Below are 24,027 nucleotides of genomic sequence, written 5' to 3' on the forward strand. Positions count from 1 at the left end.
CCAGGCTAGGCGACAAAGCAAGACTGTGTCTCCAAAAAAAAAAAAAAAAAAAAAAGCAAGTCTGTAAGCAACTCTGAACTTACTTTTTAAACTTCATTGAAAGAAATAAATTGAACAACAGGGCATTTAGAAAAAGCTGGGGAAGTTTGTAGACAACTGCAAAAGGTCAGGGAAGCATTATAAGTCATAGACATGGAAGTCCATGTATACATGACCCTAATATAAGATGAAATGTCTCCGAAACTGTATGCCTTCTGCTTTAAAGTGTTTTGCTTATCAAAGAAGAACATTTTCACAAGATACTCTAGGAAGTTAAGACTGTTTTGGTCACGTCTTGACATAATTCTGGAAACTTTATAAAGTCAGAAAATAGCTTCTGGCATTGTCAGTGCCTCACAGCAGGAGGAATGGAGGTAGCTTGGTGGGACAGGAGAGAACTCTTCAGGAGACTTGGCTCTGCCTCTGACTAGCTCTGTGTTTATGGGCAAGACCATCCCTGCAGCTAGCTCTCTGGGCCACTGTCTTCCTCGTGAAAATAGAATTGTATGAAATTGTCTGAGCCTTAGAAACTACCAGAATTTCATGGGCTGTAACTTAGGTACCTCCAGGGCCCAAGCAGGTGAGGTAAATGAATGAAAGGGGCACCAGGGGTGACAGGGAGTTCCAGAGCTGAGTCATTGAGTCAGTGAACCACACAGCACAAAGGCATCTAATATGGCTTGGCTCTGTGTCCCCATCCAAGTCTCATCTTGTAGCTCCCATAATTCCCATGTGTTGTGGGAGGGACCTGGTGGGAGATAACTGAATTATGGGGGCAGGTATTCCTGTGCTGTTCTGGTGATAGTGAGTGGGTCTTACGAGATCTGATAGTTTTACAAATGGGAGTTTCTCTCACAAGCTCTCTTTTTGGCTGCTGGCATCCACATAAGATGTGACTTGCTCTTTCTTGCCTTCTGTCATGATTGTGAGACCTCCCCAGCCGTGTGGAACTGTAAGTCCAATAAACCTCTTTCTTCTGTAAATTGCCCAGTCTTGGGTATGTCTTTTTCAGCAGCATGAAAACAGACTAATACAGTATATTCGTGTCAGTGGAGTGGGACACTGCTGAAAAGGTACCTGAAAATGTTGAAGCCACTTTGGAACTAGGGAACAGGCAGAGAGGTTGGAACAGTTTGAAGGGCTCATCAGAAGACAGGAAAATAAAATAAATAAATAAATAAATAAATAAATAAAAAGAAGACAGGAAAATATGGGAAAGTTTGGAACTTCCTAGAGAGTTGTTGAGTGGCTTTGCTCAAAATGCTGATAGCAATATGAACATTAAGTCCAGGCTGAGGTGGTCTCAAATGGAGATGAGGAACTTGTTGGGAACTGAAGGAAAGGTGACCCCTGTTATGTTTTGGCAAAGAGACTGGTGGCATTTTGTCCCTGCCCTAGAGATTTGTGGAACTTTGAACTTGAAAAAGATGATTTAGGGTATCTGGCAGAAGAAATTTCTAAGCAGCAAAGCATTCAAGAGGTGACTTAGGTGCTTTTAAAAGCATTACATTTTAAAAGGGAAACAGACAATAAACGTTTGGAAAATCTGCAGCCTGAAAATGCAGTAGAAAAGAAAAACCCATTTTCTGAGGAGAAGTTCAAGCTGACTACAGAAATTTGCATAAGTAACAAAGAGCCGAATGTTAATCCCCAAGACAATGGGGAAAATGTCTCCAGGGCATGTCACAGGTCTTCATGGCAGTCCCTCTCATCACAGACCCAGAAGCCTAGGGGGAAAAGTGGTTTTGTGGGCCCAGGGTCCCTGTGCTGTGTGGAACCTAGGGACTTGGTGCCCTATGTCCCAGCCACTCCAGTCATGGCTGAAAAGGGCCAGCATAGAGCTCGGGCCATGTCTTCAGAGGGTGCAAGCCCCAAACCTTGGCAGCTTCCATGTGGTGTTGAGTCTGTGAGTGCAAGAAGTCAAGAACTGGGGTGTGGAAACCTCCAACTAGATTTTGAAAGATGTATGGAAACACTTGGATGCCCAGGCAGAAGTTTGCTGCAAGGGTAGGACCCTCGTGGAGAACCTCTGCTATGGCAATATGGAAGGGAAATGTGGGGTCAGAGCCCCCATACAGATGTGACTGTCTAGTAGAGCTGTGAGAAGAGGACCACCATCTTCCACACCCCAGAATGGTACATCCACTGACAGTTTGCACTGTGCACCTGGAAAAGCCACACTCACCCACAGCTCATGAAAGCAGCTGGGAGGGAGACTGTACCCTGCAAAGCCACAGGGGTAGAGCTTCCTAAGAACATGGGAATCCACCTCCTGCATCAGTGTGACCTGGATGTGAGACATGGAGTCAAAGGAAATCATTTTGGAGGTTTAAGATTTGACTGCCCTGCTGGATTTCAGACTTGAATAGGGCCTGTTGCCCCTTTGTTTTGGCCAGCATTTGTCATTTGGAATGACTGTATTTACCCAATGCCTGTACCCCACCACCCATTGTATCTAGGAAGTAACTAACTTGCTTTTGATTTTATAGGCTCATAGGTGGAAGGGACTTGCTTTGTCTCAGATGATACTTTGGACTATGGACTTATGAGTTAATGCTGAAATGAGTTGAGACTTTGGGGGACTGTTGGGAAGGCATGATTGGTTTTGAAATGTGAAGATATGAGATTTGGGAGGGGCCAAAGGCAGAATGATATTTTTTGCCTCTATGTCCCCACTCAAGTTTTACCTTGTAGCTCCCATAATTTCCATGTGTTGTGGGAGGGACCCAGTGGGAGATGACTGAATCATGAGGGCAGGTCTTTCCCATGCTGTTCTCATGATAGTGAATGGGTCTCATGAGATCTGATGGTTTCAAAAACAGGACTTTCTCTGCACAAGCTCTCTTTTTGCCTGCTGCTGTCTGCATAAGATGTGACTTATTCCTCCTTGCCTGCTGCCATGATTGTGAGGTCTCCCCAGTCATGTGGAACTGTAAGTCCAATAAACCTTTTTCTTTTTTAAATTGCCCAGTCTCGGGTATGTCTTTATCAGCAGCACAAAAACGGACTAATACAGTATCCAAATTAAAATTTAGAATGAAAAGCAGGTTTCATCTTCAATTCATCCCTAGATCACCACTTGGATCTCTGCTCCAGATTTCCAGGGTACCAAGTCTGCATGCACACGAAAGATTCAGGAAGATTGTACATCTTGGCCAACATGGTCCTACTTTATACCCGTTGTCCTGGCATAATTAGTAATGGCACCCTCCTTAACTCTCAAAAGTGTCCTAGTTTATGTGAAAAGTCATAAGGCCATCCAAAGTAAGGAGGAATCAGCAGTGACTAAACATAAACTTTTGGGAGCAGGTTTATTTATTCAAATCTGTCCAAGCCTTCAGATGAAGCTAAGTAGGCTTGGCATTGTATTGTAAGTGTACAGATAATTAATCTAAATAAACTTCCAAAATATCCCAACCAGAATGGTTCAATAAAAGCAGTATGTCATAAATTTTAAAATCACAGACAATGTAGGAAAGGCTATCAATATGTGAAAAATATTGAACTTCACCAATAATCAAGAAAGAAATTTCAATAACAATGAGGTAACATTTTCCTTATCAGAATATTTAAAAATTACTTAAAACTCTAATACCCAGTGTCAGGATAGGTGTGATCAAAGGAACTCTCATATACTGCTGGTAGGTTTCTAAATTGGCTAATACAAACTTTCTGGAATGCTATTTGATAACATGTTTTAAACATCTTTATCAAGTTTATATTCCATAACCTGTTATTAATTCAGAAAATACTTATTGAATACCTACTACGTGCTAGGCACTAAGGGATAAAGTGGTAAAAGAGATAGGTGCTATTTTCTCCAAATGGGATTTCAGTCTAGTGGAGGAACAGACATTACAGGGAAAAAAACACACAAGAATTTAAATTACAGTTTGCAGTAAATACCCAAAAAGTAGACTCACATGATGCTGAGAGAGGAACATGTGCTTAGTACATGTATTGGATGAGGTATCAGGAAATGGGTTGAGCAGCTGAAGAGGGAGGGAAGGGTGAATAAAGGCTTGAATAAAGGCTTGAATAAAGGTTTTGAGGCTGGAAGAAGCTTAGCACATTGGAGTAAAAGGAAGGAACCACTAGGTTGGAGTAAGAGAGTACGGGGGAAAAAGTGGCAAGCTGAAGGTAGAGAGTGAGGAGGGATTGCAACTAAGATTTTTATCTTAACAGCCACTCAAGGATTGTGAAAGCAGATTGGTATTTTTGAAACTCTCTGATGGTGGCTTCAATGAGGGTGGGGAAGACAGAAATAAATAGAAATATTAAAGATATTTAGGAAGTGGAATCAACAGGATCTAGTGACTAAATAGATGGGGGTAGTGAGGGAGAGAAGAGATGTCACTGATGGGTTCCAGTTTTGTATCATAAGCAACTTGGTGGAAAGATGGTGTCACTTTACTGAAATGGGCAATAGGAGGAGGAAGGTTTGGTAGGGGAGAAAAAACAAGGAAGATATTGAATCTTTTCTGGATATTCTATATCTAAGATGTTATAAGACATACAAGTTGAGATTACAAGTAGATATTTAGTTATGTAAGTTTGGAGCTTAGCAGAGAGTACTGGGGCTGAAGATACAAAGATGGGAATCATAGCATGTGGATGGTATTTGAAAGCTTCGCCTTGGGTGACATGGTTTTGAGACAAATATGGAGTGAGAAGAGAAGACCAAGTTCCTAGTCCTAATGGACTCTAGCCCATATAGAACTAGGAGAAGAAGCATGAGTTTGTAAGGAAGATGGGGACAGAAGCAGGGAAGGGCCAATAGTTACTTTTCTAATAATCTAGCTTAGGGACACAGAAATGAGGATCTAGATAGATTTATGCATGAAGAGGCTCACTGTGGCATTTACAGTAGTGAAAAATTAGCTTCAACCTCAAATGTCAAAAAAAAAAAAAAAGATGTTTACATACATTGTGACACATTAATTCTGGGGAATAAATGCAGTCAAATAAGATGCTTTTGAAAATTATAACATGAAATGAAATGATACGGTTTGGATCTGCGTCCCTAGCAAATCATGTTGAATTGTAGTCCCCAGCGTTGGAGGTGGAGCCTGCTGGGAGGTGGTTGGATCATGGGGTGGATTTCTTAGGAAAGGGTTAGCAACATTCCCTTGGTGCTGTTCTCATAATAGCAATTCTCAAGACAGCTGGTTGTTAAAAGGTGTGCAGCACATCTGCCCCTGGTCTCTCTTGTTCCTGCTTTCACCATTCAAGAGACCTCACTCCCACTTTGCCTTCTGTCATAAATAAAAGCTCCCTGAAGCCTCCCCAGAAGCAGATGCTGCCATCCTTCCTGTACAGCCTGCAGAACTGTGAGCCAATTAAAACTCTTTTAAGTCACCCAGTCTCAGGTATTTATTTATAGCAATACAAGAACAGACTAATACAGTGAATAAAAGAGGGTATAATATTATATATACAACATGATCACATTTTACAAAATTAAATGTTTATATTCTTAGAAAAAAAACGTAGTGGAATGTTAACAGAAGTTAACTATGGATGGTAAGATTGCGAATGATTTCTTACCTTTGTATCTATGTGTATTTTTTAGTTTCTTTGCAGTAATCACAAGATTGGTGGTGTATTAGTTCATTCTTGCACTGCTATAAAGAAAAGAGGTTTAATTGGCTCACAGTTCTGTAGGCTGTACAGTAGCATAGCAGCTTGTACCCCGCTTCTGGGGAGGCCTCAGGAAACTTACAATCATGACAGAAGGCAAAGGGGAAGCAGGCACATTTTACATGGCCAAAGCAAAAAGAGGAGATAGACCTGTGCCTGGGGTTATGGAGGAGGGAGAGTGGGGGAGGGTGCTACATACTTTAGAATAGCCAGATCTTGTGACAAGTCACCATCACGAGAACAGCCCCAGGGGATGGTGCTAAACCATTCATGAAGTATCCACCCCTAGGATTCAATCACCTCCCACTAGGTCTTACCTCCAACATTGGGGATTACAATTCAACATGAGATTTGGGTGGGGACACAGATTTAAACCATATCAGCTGGTAATATTTTTACAAAACAGAGGAAAACTTATGCATATTTATTTTACTTAAATGAATGATTTTAAAATTTGTTAAGGAATTGCATTAAGAAATAATTGCTCAGAAGAGCTGGAATTAATTTCTAAAAGTTCTGTGATGAATCCCTTATAAAAAATAATTTTATAGTTCCATAAATCATCCACTAATCTGAAGTTTTTGAGTATCAGATTTTCTTTCTCAATATAGACTGCATCAGCACACTATGGGGTCATGACAGACTGAAGGACAGGTTGGCAAACTTTTTCTGTGAAAGATTATATAGTAAATATTTTTGGCTTTGTGAGTCATATGGTCTCTGTTGCATATTCTTTATCATTTTGTTAAAGCAACCTTTAAAAAATATAAAACCTTGTAGCTCCCAGGCCATAGGAGAATGGATGACAGGCTGGATTTGGCCCCTTGGCCACAGTGTGCTGACCCCTGGACTAAAGGATGAATGCACAAGAACAATGCATACGTGCTTTTAAAATAAAAAGCTAGCCTAATATTGGAATTGTAGGTGAATCTTCGATCATTAGAGTACTAGAACCAGTTTGTATCTATTTTCAACAGGAAGCAGACTAAATGGAAAAGATCTAAAAGAGCAATATTTAACAAAAAAACAGTATGTATTTTAAATGGAAAATTGATCCCATGCAATTATGTCAAAGAGTTGTTATTTTTAACCTAGAAAAGTAAAAGCTAAAAGGAATTTTTTTTTTTGTAAAATGAAGACTCTTTTAATATTTCTTCTAAAATCTTAGCTTTTTGGTATTAGGAGGGGAGCATTGTTGTTATATACAAGAAGCTATTCAGTTGTTCATATCACAAATTTGGGAGCCATCTTTTTCTCCCTCCACCCCCTGCCCCATCACAAAATGTGGCTAATGCTGTTAGTGCTCCAAGCAGATTCAGGTTTCTGGCAGCTGTATATGACCCACCCTACCCCCAGCTGCTGTGAGTGTTTAGCTGTGAAGGATGCACAGCTGTCCTCTATGGTGAAATTTATTCCTCTGCTTTCATCAGGCCAAGAATAGACTATCTGATTCCATGTCCTACGTGGCATTTCCTTCCTCTCTATCCTGCTTTTCTCACTTTCTTACCAGTTTATCACTCAACAAAGTATCAGCATCCAAATCCCTATCTCTAGCTCTGCTTATAGGGGACCTGATACTGGATACCAAGTCCTAGTGATTCCAGCTTCTAAATATATTGGGCTATACACCTACTATGTACCCACAAAAATTAAAATTAAAAAGTTAAAGATATAGATCATATATATGTACATGTATATATATGTGTGTCTGTGTGTGTGTGTGTGTGTGTGTGTGTGTGTGTGTGCGTGTGTTTGGCTTTTTGACCAGTGCATCTGCTTGGACAAAGCATATTGAAGTAATCTTATAACTTTATTCTACTCTATAAATAGACTTCTAAATTTGGTATATGATGTCAATACTTTTTATGAATATCAGGAAATAGTTTTAGTGAAGTGATGCCCCAGTGATCTGATAAACAAGAACTCCCAGAAGGATAGACAAAGAAGTTGGAAGAGGTTTAATTTTCAACTGATATTACTTTATAGAATTATTGCTAGTATTACTTGTACTAGTGAGTGGAAACCGCTGTACATCCAGTATTATCAATTTTGCTAATTGTTACTGATTACGTTTTAAAATTACACTAATAACTAATAGCCTACAAATAATCTTTTAAGACCTTTCCACTTTATTATACTATATAACATTCATTGATGTTTAATAGGATGTGAATATTTGCTGACTCGAAAGAATACCTTTATTAGGACATGCATATGTGTTCAATTTATCTTCTCAATTATACCTACATTAAAACCTTAAAAATTAAGTTTGCTAAAACAGGCTATGTGCAAGCCACGGAGCCTCTATGACTTGTGACCTTCTGCTCTATTGCATTCTGGTTAATGATTCACAATAACCTTCAAGAATAAGCACTGAATAAATCAAAGGGTCCTGCGTGGCTCTCTGGGAAATGTTGCACACAATGCCCAGCAATCTAAGGCTCAACCTAGTGCAGGATGGGAGCAGGGAGCACCATGAATACAAATCCGCAGCTATGGCCAAGGAGATGGGGTTTTCCCAGTGGAAATTCACAGCTTTCCCCAACTCCATCTAAAATGGTTCTCTCTTCACTTCTCTTATTCTGGAAGTAGGAAATTAGCTGTTGTTGCTTCTTTTTTTTTTTCTTTTGGAATAGGGGTCTCACTCTGGTCACTCTGTTGCCCAGGCTGAGTGCAGTGGCACAATCTCAGCTCACTGCAGCCTTGACCTTCTCAGGCTCAAGTGATCCTCCCACCTCAGCTGCCTCCATAACCCCAATCTCCACCCCACCAATAACTGGGACTGCAGTTGCACACATTTCCCTTCCTGCAGTATTTGGGACTATAGTAGTGCACCACCATACCACTAATTTTTCGTATTTTGTGTGTGTGAGTGTGTGTGTGTGTGTGTGTGTGTGAGAGAGAGAGAGAGAGAGAGAGAAGATGTGGTTTTATCATATTGCTTAGGCTGGTCTTGAACTCCTGGGCTCAAGCAATCTGTCTACCTCAGCCTCTCAAAGTGCTGGGATTATAGGCAAGAGACACCACATTCAGCTTCTTCTTGTACTTTCCCAGTGAAACACATTTTGTTTCAAGTTACTCTTAATCATTTCAATGGTAACTGTATTGTAAAAAATAAGGTCCCTCCCTCCCTTCCTTCTTTCCTTCCTTCCTTCCTTAAAAAAAAATAAAGTGGACCATTCTTTGGTTTCATAATCACTGAACTGTTTAGAGTCTGGTTACCCATTTTTAGTAAACAGATTATCCAGCAACAAAGATTAAAATGCTCTTTTTCCCTTCTTTACTTCTTGGAGAACAGGCTTAAAACAGAAACCTCTGAGTATCCTGTTATTTAAATAGAGGCAAGTCCAGATTATTTCAATACTTAAAATGAGTCTATTACCTAGGGATTCCTTTTCACTCTCATATAGTAACTTTGGTGAGTTACAGCCACATTCTTCATCATAGCATTGGTGAGGTTGCCCAAGCCCTGCTCCCATGCTTGCTGGCCTAGGTAGGAGCTGGGCACAGTGCTGGAGGGTGGTGAGGGTTGGCTTGAGCTGGCACATGGGGCCAAAGGGCAGTATCTGGGCCTAGGCAGTTAGGCCAAATCACTATCATGTTGGTACCACCTCCATAATTTTGCTGTATTATGTTCTACCTCTATTATATAATTCTTTTCTTTAAATCAACTCATTTTTTTTTTTTTTTTTTTTAGACAAAGTTTCACTCATGTTACCCAGGCTGGAGTGCAATGGTGCGATCTCGGCTCACCGCAACCTCCGCCTCCTGGGTTCAAGCAATTCTCCTGCCTCAGCCTCCTGAGTAGCTGGGATTACAGGCACGCGCCACCATGCCCAGCTAATTTTTTGTATTTTTAGTAGAGACGGGGTTTCACCATGTTGACCAGGATGGTCTCGATCTCTTGACCTCGTGATCCACCCGCCTCGGCCTCCCAAAGTGCTGGGATTACAGGCTTGAGCCACCGTAAATCAACTCATTTTTAAATTAAATTTATTCAAAAGGGAAACTTTACATTGCTACTAACAATGAAATATAAGTATCACTTGCTAATGTTGAAGAGATTACATATACTGTGTTTCATCAACTTTGAGACACACTTTACAAAATAATTTTGATATCTCTGAAACTGGGGTATTAACTTACAATCAATGGCATCTAGCAATTATAACTGGCAACATTTCTCATCTTCTTAGTGGCATGGAAAATAATGTGCTTTACACATCAATGGTGTATTAGATTTGATGAGATATAGTAAACTATAAAATCGATGTTATTAAACTTTTTAAAACAAAAGGTAAAAATAGTAAACAAAAAATAGAATAAATCAAATTGACTTATAACATGTATGGCTGAAGATGTTTCTTATTAGACGGATGAGACAGATGGAACTTTTTTTTGGAGGCCAAGACTCACTCTGTTGCCCAACCTGGAGTGCAGGTGCAATCCTGGCTCACTGCAACCTCTGCCTCCTGGGTTCAAGTGATTCTTCTGCCTCAGCCTCCCGAATAGCTGGGATTACTGGCGTGCACCACCACCCCCAGTTAATTTTGTACATTTAGCAGGGACGAGGTTTCACCACATTAGCCAGGCTGATCTCGAATTCCTGACCTCTGGTATCCACCTGACCCAGCCTCCCAAAGTGTTGGGATTATAGGCATGAGCCATTGCACCCAGCCAGGAGGATGGAAATTTTTGATCAAAATAATTGGATATGCTACTTGATAGTTTCAGACAAAGTTGAGGATCCACATTAATGAGACAAATCTGTCCATTGTTATATTAACTGACATTAAATATCTGAACTTGCATGGGGATGTGGTTGGAAAGCTCAAAAGATATTTGACCATTTTATGTGTTGTAATTAAGTATACATGTATGTACTCTGCAACTTCAGGGAGTGACATTTCAACATCACTGAATAAAACACACAGATGCCTATGGAATTCAGTATATGAAGTCTCGCCCTGTTAGGGATCCTGGCTGCCTATGCTTCTCATGGGCGTGAGCACTGAACCCGTGGTCATGCCCATGAGAAGCGTAGACAGCCAGGATCACTAATAGGGGAAGGAACATCTGTGAATATACATGGGCACCTCACCCCTGCTTTATGACGTTAGGGTAAGGTTGATTACCCTGGCCATACCTATATTTGTCTCATCCTAAGCAACATTCTGCATGAAATCACAGGTCTTATGTGCTAAGTTTTCCCCCAAATATTAATTAATGTACATAGAAGACTGCCAAAAGACATTTATCTGAGTACCACTTAAAAATTATCTTCTCCCACATTTGGAAAACACTTATATAGATAAAGCATTAAATAGGAAGAACTCACAGAGAAAAGGAAGATTGCATTATATAGCTGGAGCCAGATGCATCAGGTGATAAGCAGAGAAATTAAGAGGCTAAGACTGGAGGAGCTTTGCAGGTCCAAGATTGTTGGTCCAAACTTCTAGAGACGGCCCTTGGTAGGAAGGTGCTACCTTAAGGAGATGACATAGTATTCATTTATCCATCTCTCTGTTCATTCAGCTCCTCTTTCATCCAAACATCTACTATATGTCAGGCACTAGGTTGGGTTGTGGGGAGAGAGAGCTGAAAGAGGTCAAAGAGTTCATGGCCCAGAAAGGAAACAATACTCATGGTTAACAGTTGGGTTTCAAAGTATTAGGGTAGACATAGACAAAGAGTGCTACGGAAGCGGTGCTGGAGAGGTGTTTAACTCAATGTGGACAGCTCAAGGAAGCCTTCCCAAATGAATCATGCTTGAATTGGGTCTTGAGGTATAAACGAAAGTTGCTGAAGTTCCCCAAAGGCTGAAAGACAGAGGATATTCCAACTTTGGGGAACAGTATGGTCAAAAGTTTGGAGATATAAGAAACCATGGTTCGTCTCCCACGAACCAAGACAAGGCAGTTTGGTATAGAATGCCTGGAAAGAGAGTGAATATTGGAGGATATAGGGAAAGAGGCTGGAAATGGTAGGAAAAGCAAGAGTAGATATGAAGGATATTGAACTTGACTTTAAACCTGAAATTGATAAAGAGATCTGAAGGATTTTAAGACAGAAATGGCTGGATTATATATGTTTTATGTGTTGACTGATGCTGAGAAAAACTAAATTTTATATCAAAACATAACCTAAAGGCTTTATCCAGACTGCCAGTCAGTCAGCAGCATAGATATGTACCATTTAAAAAATGATTTAGAGTCTAATCAAGGAGTGGTGGTGACTGGAAGGGAGTGAGAATGCAGATGATTAGTGTTGTGGATATAAAGCCCTGGATAAGCCACACATCCAGTAATCTCAATGTAATCTTCCACATGAGAAGTGGGGTTTTAAAAGAAAGGAAGAGAAGAAGCAAGTGCTAAACTTCTCAATGAATGTAAAGAAATGGCTGGACCACCAATAGATGAAAAGACATGATAGGATCAGGTAGAGGAGGATGGAGGAAATCCCCTTCTGTAAATCCTAAAGGAAGAATTCATAGGGACTAATTTTCTATCTATTGATCTATATTTTTTGCTTTTTAAAAAATAATTTTCATTATGGAAACATTCCAGGCATTTACATAATTGCATAGAACAATGAACCCCATGTACCTATGACCTCACTCTAGAGACTATCAACCCGTGGCAATTTTATTTCACCTATTATGTTCCTCTCACCCCCACTAGATTATTTTGAAGCAAGTCTGACATATATCATTTTAAGACAGTGGTCTTTATTCTTCTCAGCCCAAACCTGTGTCAGAATCATAGGATATGATAAACCTTGCACTGTGACTAATTAGACAAACACTGAAAGTAACAAATATAGAGGCAAAGTCTACTCTCTAATAAAGAGAAATAAAAACTAAGACAACATTAACATGACTACGAGTCATTTGAGGAAGATAAAATAGAATAATTTCTAAATAATGGTAATCTAGCAAACAAGGTTACTAGCAAAATCCCACGATGTGAATTAAACTAGTGGGGTTAAATATGTGAGCAGGAAATTCAATTTTAAAATGTGTAAACAAAAGCATTAATGAAATAAGCTATGAAATAAACTACTAGATTTCAGTGAAAAGCCTGAAAGCAGAAAGAGACTTGGGCTGAGGGCACAATGGGAAAGCAAATGAAGTACAAGTTAGAATATGGCCTAACCCGTTTAACAGAGATGTCGATTAATTCCTCCATTTGGTGATTGTTACTATGCATCTGTCATAGTAGGAAACTGTCTGGGCTCTGGAATTTTTAGTAAACCATCTCCTCTGCTTAAAGAAGTCACTTTACCTAGAAGCAGGCAGGGGCATTTACTTGATTCAACACTCTACCTGGGAGCCGGCATGGGTGTTTACTTGATTCTGCCTGACTCTCATCGAGATTCTTTATTAAACACCTGACTCCTTGAAAAATGGAGGCAACTGGAAGAGATTCAAAGAAGTGGAACAGAAGATAATTAGAGAAGAGATTGATTTTAGCAGAAAGATCAAAGGAACCAAATGCAGAGAACTTGGCTAAGCAAGGCCTCAGGAAAAAGTGAGCTATTTGAGGCACGTAAAGAGTGAAGCAAATAAGAAATATGGAGCTGCTGCACAGGGCATAACGAACAGCCCTGTGATGGACGTACACATAGGGAAAGGCAGGTCGTGGGCGGGAGAAGCTGCTCACCTGGCACAGGATGGCCCAGCAGCCCCGTCGAACACTCTCTGACATTCAACAGCCTTCTGTTCAATGGCTACCTTGAACACCAAGCTAATAGAATGCCAGCTTCCAGAGAGGTAGGCTTTATTTTTAACCTTTCAACTTTGGACAGGAAAGTGTACTAAATCAGTACTGCTCTGGCAAGCAGGATGGGCAGGGGGAAAAAGTATTTCTCTCAAATGTCATTTATAGATAAGTTCTAGTGCTCCTCACTCCTACAGAATTTTTTCTAGTCAGCAAAATTTTTACCAGTGAAGGCAGACAGAGAGAGAGAAAGAAAGAGATTGATTCTGTCTGTACTGGTTCTAATGGGTTATATTTTAAATTTTTCCCTAAGGTCTTATTTACCTCATTTTGGCAACATTATAAAGTTCTTGATCAGTTTCTTTCAGACCCTGGGTCTTTTTGTTCTGTGGAGAGTTAAAATTTATCTTTTTATTTTTAAATATGTCATACATACAAAGCAAAATATAAAAGCATTTATGTGTAGTTTAAAGAATAATGTTTAAATGAATTCCTGCATTTCTCACTTCCCCACTTTAAGTCAGAATATTTTGTTTAGTACCTTTGAGGCCCTCTGGGTGTCTTACGTTGATGACATTTCCTCTTCCACCTCTTCCCTCTCAATACTATCCTAAAATTCACCTTAATTCCTTGCTTTTCCTTATAGTTTTACTATAAGGTACGGTATATATACTGTTTAAAAATCTGGGGGATCTTCTTCTTTTAAGACTGTGAGTTAGGGGTTCATCTATGTCCATTCATTTAACTAGTTATTTTTTAAATTAAACTTTTAATTTTGATATTATTGTACATTCATATGCAGCTTTAAGAAATAATATAGAGAAAATATAGACAAAAAGCCCTTGTGCCCTTTACCTAGTTTTCTACCAATGGTAACATCATGCCACTCCCTTCAGCTCAGGCTGGGCACAGGATGCTCCTCCCTTCAAATGAGAATTGAGCTGTTCTGCAGGTGAATTGACAAGTTTCCACATTGTTGCTTTGTGAATCTCTGCATTTGCAGAGACACACTGAGGTCAGTGTGGGGGCCACTGGCTGTGGAGCTGCAGAAAGAAGAGTTGGCTATGAGGAGGGACAAGAGGACAACAGCAAGAATTTTCTGGTCTTGGAAGCTGAGTTGCCTTTGTCAGGGAGGAGCCAATGCACCTGGAAACTATCTGTGAGGCTTTAATGCCTAAGTAAAATGAGTACTGAAATACCTGAATCTCTTCAAGAGATTCCGATGTTCAGTGTTACTCTTTCAATAGAATAAATGTAGACTTGGTCCCAGTTATTCATGTCATTAGTCTCCCGTTTAGTAAAATGATGTATGTAGGCTAATTCGTATTGACCCTCAGAGAAAAAAAATCACATATTGTTATTCAAGAAGCGCAAGTACTTTTATCTCTTTTTACAAGCCCAAATCAAATAGATTACCTTTCTGAGCAATGAACAACTTGAAATGCAGATGGATATGCAAGGTTAAAGAGCAAGAGGATAAGGACTTGCATTTGAAAGAGCAAGGTCTTCTGTAATTTGGTGCCACGAAATTCTCTTAAATGTATGTAGAGAAACCAGGGGATTCTGAATCTGAAAAATCTCTCAAGGAAAAAGAAAAAGATAACACAATGGTGTCACAGGAAACAGCATTTTATATGTATTTAGCAGCCTTCCTGAAGGAAAAACACTTCTCAAGACCTTCGCCAGTACTCCTCTTGTCCAGGCCCCCATCATCTCTGTTGTGGACTACTGAAAGAGCTTCCTATTGAATGTCCCTCTTTCACCTTTGTCCCTTACAATTCACTTTCCACTCAGCAGCCAAAGTGATCTTTGAAAGATTCCCTTTTAAAGCTTGCAACTCTCCAATAGCTTCCCACTGTACTTAGGATAAAATTCAAACTTCTTAGCCTGGCTTTAAAGCCTCTTTAGGATTTCTCAATGGAGACAATTTTTCACGACAATATGAGCAAGACAAATCTTGTGTGAGTCTATCAAGAGCAGTGCAAGATGTTTATCTCCCTGGTCCCTGCCCACTAGAAGCCAATAGTGTTCTGCCCTCAACTCTAGCATCTTATATGCAAACTGCCACCTGCACATCTTCAACCATCCTATAGGCAGAAATAGAGAGGTTGCAGCATCCCCAGCTGAAACTCCCTATCAGCCTACTCACTCTGGCTCCTATGGACTTTTAACCTCAGGACCTTTGCACTGGCCATTTTTTTCTGTCTGGAATGCTCCATTCCCAGACCTATCCATGTTTGGTTTCTTTTCCACATTCAATGTTACCTTCTTAGAAAGGCCTTCCCTGACCACTTGTAAAATAGCAAAACACACACACACATATGCACACAAATACACACAGAGTTTTTCTCACTCCCTGAACACACTTTATCACTATATACAATTTTCTTCTTTGTTTACTCATTTATTGTCTGCCTCTCCTCTCTAGAATGTAAGTTCCATGAGAACATTATGTTTTGTTTGTTGTTATATCCCCAGTGTCTGGGGATACATTTTTGTAAATATTTGTTGATCAAACAAAATAGATGCCATTAAGTTATATGCCATTTAATCACACTTATAATAAATGTTAAGATGGAGCAGGAAAACATTATTTAATTCATTGTTCATATAAAGCTCTGAGGCATTAAAAATAACAAGTCCCACAGTGAATATGAACACAGAGAGAGGAACTAAACTAGAAATGTCATTACCTTCCTCCTAAATCACATCGAATTATTTCAATATAAGGCAATCCATGAGATAGGTCACATTGAAAGACAGAAATATTCAAAGATTGTAATTAACATAACTCTCTTGTCTGAGCCACTTTAGGGCATCATGCTTATGTTGGTTACTACTATCTATATACCAGTTGCATTTCTTTTTGTTTGTGTTTTTTTTTTTTGAAATTGAAAGAAAAAAATCTATTGAAGGTCTGAAAAACAATTCCTAAAAGATTGACTTTTCCAGAAAACTAGCTACACAACGCATTGTGTCAATCAGGTTAAAATGTACATTAGACACAAATATAAAAACCAGGACTATTTCATTTTACTTTCCAGTTTATTATACCTCAAATATAGACTCAAAAACTTAACCTCACCTTTCAGAAAAAGGGACAAGGAAATAAATTTACTGTTTCCTCTGAAATAAACTTAAATACATGTCTTTCATCTGATTCTAGGTCCTAAGAAAATTGATCCATGAACAAGGCAAAGCATCATGTGGGGATGCAAACACAACACACACCCATTGCCACTCTCCACTCCCACACCCGTGCAGTGTAGCTCAGCAGTTCTAGAGCTCTCTCCTGTCAAGCACCCATCCCACCTGAAACTCCTCAATCCAGTGCTCCAGGCAGCTGCTGCCAATGAATTGGAGTTGACAGCAAGTTAAAAATCTATTTGCCAGCCCTGGGATCATGGAAAGAGCAAACATTTTTCACATAAATCTGAGTTCGAAATCTTCTCTTTATCACTTGTAAGATCATGGTTACTTAACCTCTTTCTGTTTAATGATACCAAATTTGTAGTTGAAATAATATATGTCTTGCTTGTTACAATTAGAATTCAATAAATTGTGGCACATAACTGTGGTGAGAAGGCTATACTTTACCTCCAAAAATGGAGGAGGTATATAGAAAGGCGGGAGTAAGTGCAAGTTACTGGGAACACTAGAGTGAGATTTATTGTTGGACTGGAGGAGCAGTTCCCAAAGTGTAGCCCAGATCACCTGTAAACTTGTTAGAAATTGCAAACATCCAGGCCCCAGATGAGACCTACAGATCAGAGACTCTGGGGATAAAGCCTGGCAATCTGTGTTTTAACCTTCCAGGTAATTCTGATGCATGCTCTCTAGTTTGTGAGCCACTGCATCAGAGGGGCAAGTGGGAGTGGAGAATAGAAGTGATGAAGTTAGGGGAGAAGGATGTCTATTCACCTGATGATTAATCAGGCAGAAAACAAGGAAGTACTACCTCTCACAGAGGCTTTGACCATATCAGCACTCCCCACTTTAGTGGAAATTTCCCATAGACAGGATATCAATTTGCCATAAACACAAAGTACAGACCAGACCCAGAGACTACTAAAAGAAGATGGGCTTGTATTACAAGGGTGGGTGTGGGGAGAATGTTCCCGGTGTAGCCCCAGTACAGGCAGGCAATAGACTGGACTGCAGTCTCTTTCCCTTGGAAGGGTAGGTAGCCATGATTCATGTTTCAAGTGAAGCTTTGAATGAAGGCAAGAAGCTGGCCTAGACACTTCTTCAAGCTTCCCCAGCTTGGTGGCTTCATGAATGAATTACATCTGAAAAGCTAAAGGCGAATAGCTGGGCAGTTGGGGAAGAAGGGAGTCAAAGATGTATCAGGAGATTCAACTTCACCAGGATCTCTCATCTCCATCTATTTGATGCTTTCCCCATTCTAACTGCTTCTGCCAGTGTACCAAACACAGAGGTACTTGCCTGGGGGTAAAAAGTTAAAAAATATTTTTGGCTGGATGCTGTGGCTCACACCTATAATCCCAGCACTTTGGGAGGCTGAGGTGGGTGTATCATAAGGTCAAGAAATTGAGACCATCCTGGCCAACATGGTAAAACCCTGTCTCTACTAAAAATACAAAAATTAGCTGGCTGTTATGGCAGGCACCGGTAATCTCAACTACTCAGGAGGCTGAAGCAGGAGAATCGCTTAAACCTAGGAGGTGGAAGTTGCAGTGAGTCGAGATTGTGCCACTGCATTCCAGCCTGGGTGACAGAGCCAGACTCCATCTCAAGAAAAATAAATAAATAAAAAATATTTTTAAGGAACACAGCCAATCCAAAGCTCTTTGAAACCCAGCAGCTTTTAAACCACATCTGCATTTATAGCTTGTTTCCACCATTAACCCCTGTAGCAGGTCTATGATTGCCTCAGCATCTATTTCTGTTTGATTCCACCTAATTAGAAACATAACTTACATTTTTTATTGAAAATAAAATTCACACTTCCTTAGAAACATATCCATACTTGCAGATTGTTCTAAAGTGTGTAGACAAGATCTGGGGCCATTACGTTATTAAGGTTTAAGACTTTGTTAGAGATCCAACATAATCACTGAGCAACTGTCCTGGCACAGTTCATACTTTCCCTCAGCCACGTGCATAAGTATTATTATCATTCTCATTATGCAGGCCATAGATTGAGGCTCAGACACACATGTAGGAACTAGCTCAGAGTTTCACAGCTACTTTAAGTGGATAAGTGTAGACTCTAAACACCAGTCTCTTGACAGAGGCGGTGTTAATCCATGACTAGAAGATTGCCTATGTGTGTGACCTGTTCTTAGTTGAGTTAAAAATGGCATGCTCAATTCCCAGCTGATGTATGTGCTGGGATGTGTGTTTTCAATGGAATGAGTCTGCTGCTGAAATTTGTCACCACCTTTCTAAGCTGGTAATTTTTTCGGTTTGTAAGTGAGTCATACACAGACTCATTGCAAGTAAGGCAAACTTACTCTTAGGTCTATTTAAGACCTAAATAGACCAGGTGCGGTGGCTCACACCTCTAATCCCAGCACTTTGGGAGGCCGAGGCAGGTAAGTCACGAGGTCAGTAGTTCGAGACCAGCCTAGCCACATAGTGAAATCTCGTGTCTGCTAAAAATACAAAAAGATTAACTGGGCATGGTGGTGTATGCCTGTAATCCCAGCTACTCGGGAGGCTGAGGCAGGAGAATCGCTTGCACCTGAGAGGCGGAGGTTGCAGCAAGCCAAGATTGCGCCACTGCACTCCAGTCTGGGCAACAGTATAAGACTCTACCTCAAAAAAAAAAAAAAAAAAAGTGACCCAAACAATGAAAATGCTGAAAGGAAAGAGAGTCATGTTCTTAAAGACAGCTGTGTGAATGAGTTAGGAGATTTTATAGAAAAGTAGCAATTGCTTATTTTTGAAACACTTGTAAAAGGTTCCTTGTAAAAGCCAACAAAATTCCTTTTTAAGCTTATTATTGGGATAGACCACTTTTATAGAGATTCTAAGATAACTTACTATTGTTCTTTAAGCATATGGAGTAATTTTATATTAAAATAATCAACAATTATTCACGTTTCTGAACACAAAATAAGTGGAAGCAGGTTTGCTTTAAGAAGAATTTCCTGCCGGGTGTGGTGGCTCACGCCTGTAATCCCAGCACTTTGGGAGGCCGAGGTGGGTGGATTACTTGAAGTCAGGAGTTTGAAACCATCCTGGTTAACATGGTGAAACCCCATCTCTACTAAAAATTCAAAAAAAATAGCTGGGCATGGTGGCACACACCTGTAATCCCAGCTACTCAGGAGGCTGATGCAGGAGAATCGCTGGAACCGAGGCGGAGGTTGCAGTGAGTCAAGATCACACCACTGCACTCCAGCCTGGGTGATAGAGGAAGACTTTGTCTAAAAAAAAAAAAAATTAGGAAGAGCTTCCAGGGGCCAGGCATGGTGGCTCACACCTATATTCCCAGCACTTTGGGAGGCCGAGGTGAATGGATCACCTGAGGTCAGGAGTTCAAGATCAGCCTGGCCCACATAGAGAAACCCCATCTCTACTAAAAATACAAAAATTAGCTGGGCGTGGTGGTGTGCGCCTGCAATCTCAGCTACTCTGGAGGCTGAGGCAGGAAAATTGCTTGAACTCGGGAAGTGGAGGTTGCAGTGAGCCAAGATCACACCACTGTACTCCAGCCTGGGTGATAGAGCCGGGGGGAAAAAAAGAGCTTCCAAACAGTGAGGCTGGTTGATGATTAAGAATGGGTTTCCCAGGGAGTTGGGCATCCTTCTGTGAAAAGGATGGACTCAGGGGATGAACTAACTGTTGTTCTAAAGCTGAGCTACAGAGCTGGTTTCTGTTTTCAAAACTTACTTCCTCTCCCAAGGTACAGTGTAGTTTCCCAGGTAATAGAAGAAGAAAAATAGCATTTATGGAGCCTATGCTGAGTTCTGGGGTCTTCTGATCCTAATTAACATTCATTCTCTTTATAAATAAGAAAATGGCTGGGGGCGTGGCTCGCATCAGTGATCCCAGCACTTTGGGAGGCTGAGGCGGGCAGATCATGAGGTGAAGCGATCAAGACCAACCTGGCCAACATGGTGAAACCCTGTCTCTACTAAAAATACAAAAATTAGCTGACTGTGGTGGCGCGTGCCTGTAATCCCAGCTACTCAGGAGGCTGAGGCAGGAGAATCGCTTGAAGCTGGAAGCTGGAGGATGCAGTGAGCCGAGATTGCACCACAGCACTCCAGCCTGGTGACAGAGCGAGACTTGGTTTCAGAAAAAAAAAGAAAAAGAAAACTGAAGTTTAGACTGGCTAAGTAATTTGCCTATGGTTATGGAAATAAATGAAGAAACCAGAAATTTAACTCAGATCTGCTCAATTCTAGGTCGGAAACTGAGGCACAGGTAGAGTAAGTGGCCTGTGTAAAGTTGCAAGATCCGTATGTGACTGAGGGCATAGGGAGTCACTGTGTGAAATGTTTGGGAAGACACATCTTTTTTTTCCCTTTGAAATGCCTTGATTTATCTTATAAAAGACAACAGTACGGTACTTTTAGAGATTTTTCAGCTTGGGGGAATAGAATTTTGTTTTTCTCGGGGGCATCTATATTTGAAAGCAATGTATTTGACACTGTTTTCTGGATTTAGCTTGATACAAAATGAAGCAAAACTATACCCATGCACTCTGCTGTCTTCCACACTGTGAATGCAGAAGTTAACTTTATACTTGGGACACCAGTGCTTCTGAATGAAAAAGTCAAAAGTAGAGCCCTTTGTGATTTCAGAGTCAAGAACAGATATTTCTCTTCAGTAAGCAATAATCACCACTTTGCCCATCCATCAGAAGTGAGGAGGAGAAGACAGGAACCCTTACACTAACAGATCCCTCTTGATAAATCAAAATATTGATAAAACAAAATCTTTTTTCATGAATATTCTGTCTTTAGAAAGCACTAACAAGTGGATAGAGCACTTGTTAGTTAATAATAAAAAGAATTCTTCAGTGACGACTCAGATGAATGAATATTTTTAAAAGGCATGGAGTATGTAAGGAATGTTAATCCAGCGTCCTTGTTCACTCCCCCACACAACAACTGTAGAGAAACCACTGACCTCTGAATGATGAATGGCCCTAGACTCGACTAGGAGGGAAGAGGACCCCAAGCTCTGTAATTTAGCATCTTTCTTTTAAAATTCCTGGGTGGACTCCTTTTTTGGCTGTAGTTGATGAATGGGCTCAGTTAAACGGCCTTGGATATTATATAAAATGACCATCAAGTGTTTCTCCTTCTACACCACACCCATCTCTTTTCATGCTCTTAATAAAATCCCAAACTCAGCTGTATATATATATCTCAATCTTCCAGAGACATATTCTCTGCTAGCAAATCTTTAGCTATTAAAAAGTTTTATTAGTTAATTTCAAATTTATATCGTACAAGGCTCCAGACCATGGAGGAAAAAAATTCAAGAAGCTGAATTAGTAAATGACAGAGCAGTAATTAGCTTAAATGATATTTCTTCCAGCCCTTTGCTGGAAGAAGGATGACACAGAAAATCAGAGATTTTTCTGTGGATGACACAGAAAATCTGAGCTTAGAAAATCTCTCTTTTCTGCATGTGATACTGTGGGGATGCCAGAGATGCATTTCCACAATCATAGTCTTGTTTATTTATTTGGTCTCCTACTGCAGTACTTCACACATGAACCTCCACCTCCTGCTCTGTGGCAGCCAAACCCTAATGGCTAACAAGGCAGGCTGCATAAAGGGTTAAGGCTGCAGCCTTCAGGCCTATAGACATTCCAAACGTTTTCCCCTCTGCAGTCAGTCCTGTAGCTCCAGCTCCTGGAAAGCCTTCAGCACTTGCACAAGCAGTGTTTCCTACTGGTTATGCGTGGTTTTAACTTGCAGTTCACCAGGTTATGTAGCTCAAGAGTCTAAACTCAGCCCCTCATGGTCTTATCTAGAATCTGTCCCTCTTCCCCTGCTGAATTTGTTTCCCCTGCCCTGCCCTGCCCTGGAAATGCCTCAGGGCCTTCTGTAACCTTGCTGCCTTCTCCCCACAGGAAGTTAGATGCATCCTCACTGGCTGCATTACTGCACATTTACCTTGTAACCTTGTTTTTTCCTTCAACTCAAACTTCTCCAAACGACACCATCTCTGCTGACCCTGAAATTCTCTAGCCCGTTCATATCAGTATTTCTAACCCACCATGAGAACAATTATAGAGGGCAAATTGGAGAGAGAAGGTTTGGGAACTCACCTGCACAGCAGCAAGGATCAGACACTGCATGGGGCTGCCTGCAAACTTCCCAGGGACTGTCTGCAGCCAAGTCTCTTGGCCTTAAAGGGACAGGGTGCTTTTCACCATATAAGGAAGACAATTTCACTTGACTGCTTTGGAACCTGTTTGGGCAAAGCAGCTCCTTCTCTTGACATTGCCTGCCAGGCTTCAGCCTTTTGAAGAAATATGGAGCCTGACAATTCACAAGGATCTGCACATAGTAGGCAATTTAATAATTCCCAAATAAGGGGCCAGGCATGGTGGCTCACGCCTGTAATCCCAGCAGTTTGGGAGGCCGAGGCTGGTGGATCACCTGAGGTCAGGAGTTTGAGACCAGCCTGGCCAGCATGGTGACACCTAGTACCCAGTCTCTACTAAAAATATTAAAATTAGCCAGGTGTGGTGGCGGTCACCTGTAATCCCAGCTACTCAGTAGTCTGAGGCAGGAGAATTGCTTGAACCCAGGAGGCAAAGGTTACAATGAGTTAAGATCATGCCATTGTACTCCAGCCTGGGCAACAGAAAAAAAAAATCCTGGATAAGGCACAAGAAAGATATTTGGTGGGCTGTTTTTAAAGGCCAGAAAATGCTTTAAGTGGGGCTTATTCTCTTACAAAAAGAGTTTCTGGCAACTGTGAAGTCTTCCTCAATTATATGAAAGGGCTTCTGCTTCTATTTCAGGTTAGGCTTCCTTGAAACAAATGATCTTGCTCACCTCAAAGAAGAGGGGCAGTTTGCCCCCTTCCTCCTGACTCTGAGACAAAAGAGAGAAGACTGGAGTGGTAAAGCCTGTGGTGTGAGATTTGGATTATTGTAAGACACATTAGCACTGCAGCCTGAAAACTGTGAAGTGGAGATGATTTTGCTTTTTCAGCAGGTAGAGAGCCCTTCTGAAACATATGAACACGCACAGTCCTCAATGGAGGCCCTTTACCAGCCTCATCTACTCCTGAGCACACCTCTTGGAGTCCCTTGGCTAAAGACCACAAATGAAGTTTGAGGGTTCCTTTTACCTTCCAGCTGGCATAGACGAGGATGTGCTTTAGCAAGAGCAAACATTTTCTGCTGATAATATTCAAATACAAAGCTGTCCTGTTGATTTGGGGGTGGATTAAAAGTAATTATAAAATGTTAGATTCTAAGAAGACAGAATAACCTAATTTGGTCATCACTTGGATGGTAATATACTTCTTTCTTTGCTGCCAACTGGATATTGGCTTTGAAAATGCTTTGATGTCTGCCAGGTGGCTCTAGCCAGCACCTACTCTTTTTTTTTGGTGTTTTTTTTTTTTTTTTTTTTGTTTTTTTTAGACCATTTCCCTCTTTTTTCCCAGGGCTGGCTGCCAATGT

The 24,027-nt window shown here is 40.7% G+C and overlaps 1 protein-coding gene and 1 long non-coding RNA gene across 7 annotated transcripts in view; one reads left to right on the plus strand and one right to left on the minus strand.

The window, feature by feature from the left end:
• LOC116539304 (schwannomin-interacting protein 1) overlaps positions 1–24,027 on the minus strand; it is a 785,902-nt gene that overhangs the window by 139,653 nt on the left and 622,222 nt on the right. Inside the window, exon 1 of one of the 6 annotated variants that reach the window (XM_032262141.1) lies at positions 22,657–22,701. The exons of the other annotated variants lie outside the window; for them this stretch is intronic. Coding sequence (XP_032118032.1) covers positions 22,657–22,686 — 30 coding nt within the window. The 5' untranslated portion in view covers positions 22,687–22,701. Of the gene's footprint in view, positions 1–22,656; positions 22,702–24,027 lie in introns of those variants that run through there. 6 annotated transcript variants of the gene reach the window in all.
• LOC116539360 lies at positions 2,857–4,937 on the plus strand. The gene is made up of 2 exons (XR_004264015.1): positions 2,857–4,413; positions 4,475–4,937. It is a non-coding gene; the product is annotated as an uncharacterized LOC116539360 (long non-coding RNA).

This window comes from Sapajus apella, unplaced genomic scaffold (assembly GCF_009761245.1).
Source record: "Sapajus apella isolate SASKATOON/1434 unplaced genomic scaffold, GSC_monkey_1.0 scaffold4, whole genome shotgun sequence".
NCBI classification, from domain to species: domain Eukaryota; kingdom Metazoa; phylum Chordata; class Mammalia; order Primates; family Cebidae; genus Sapajus; species Sapajus apella.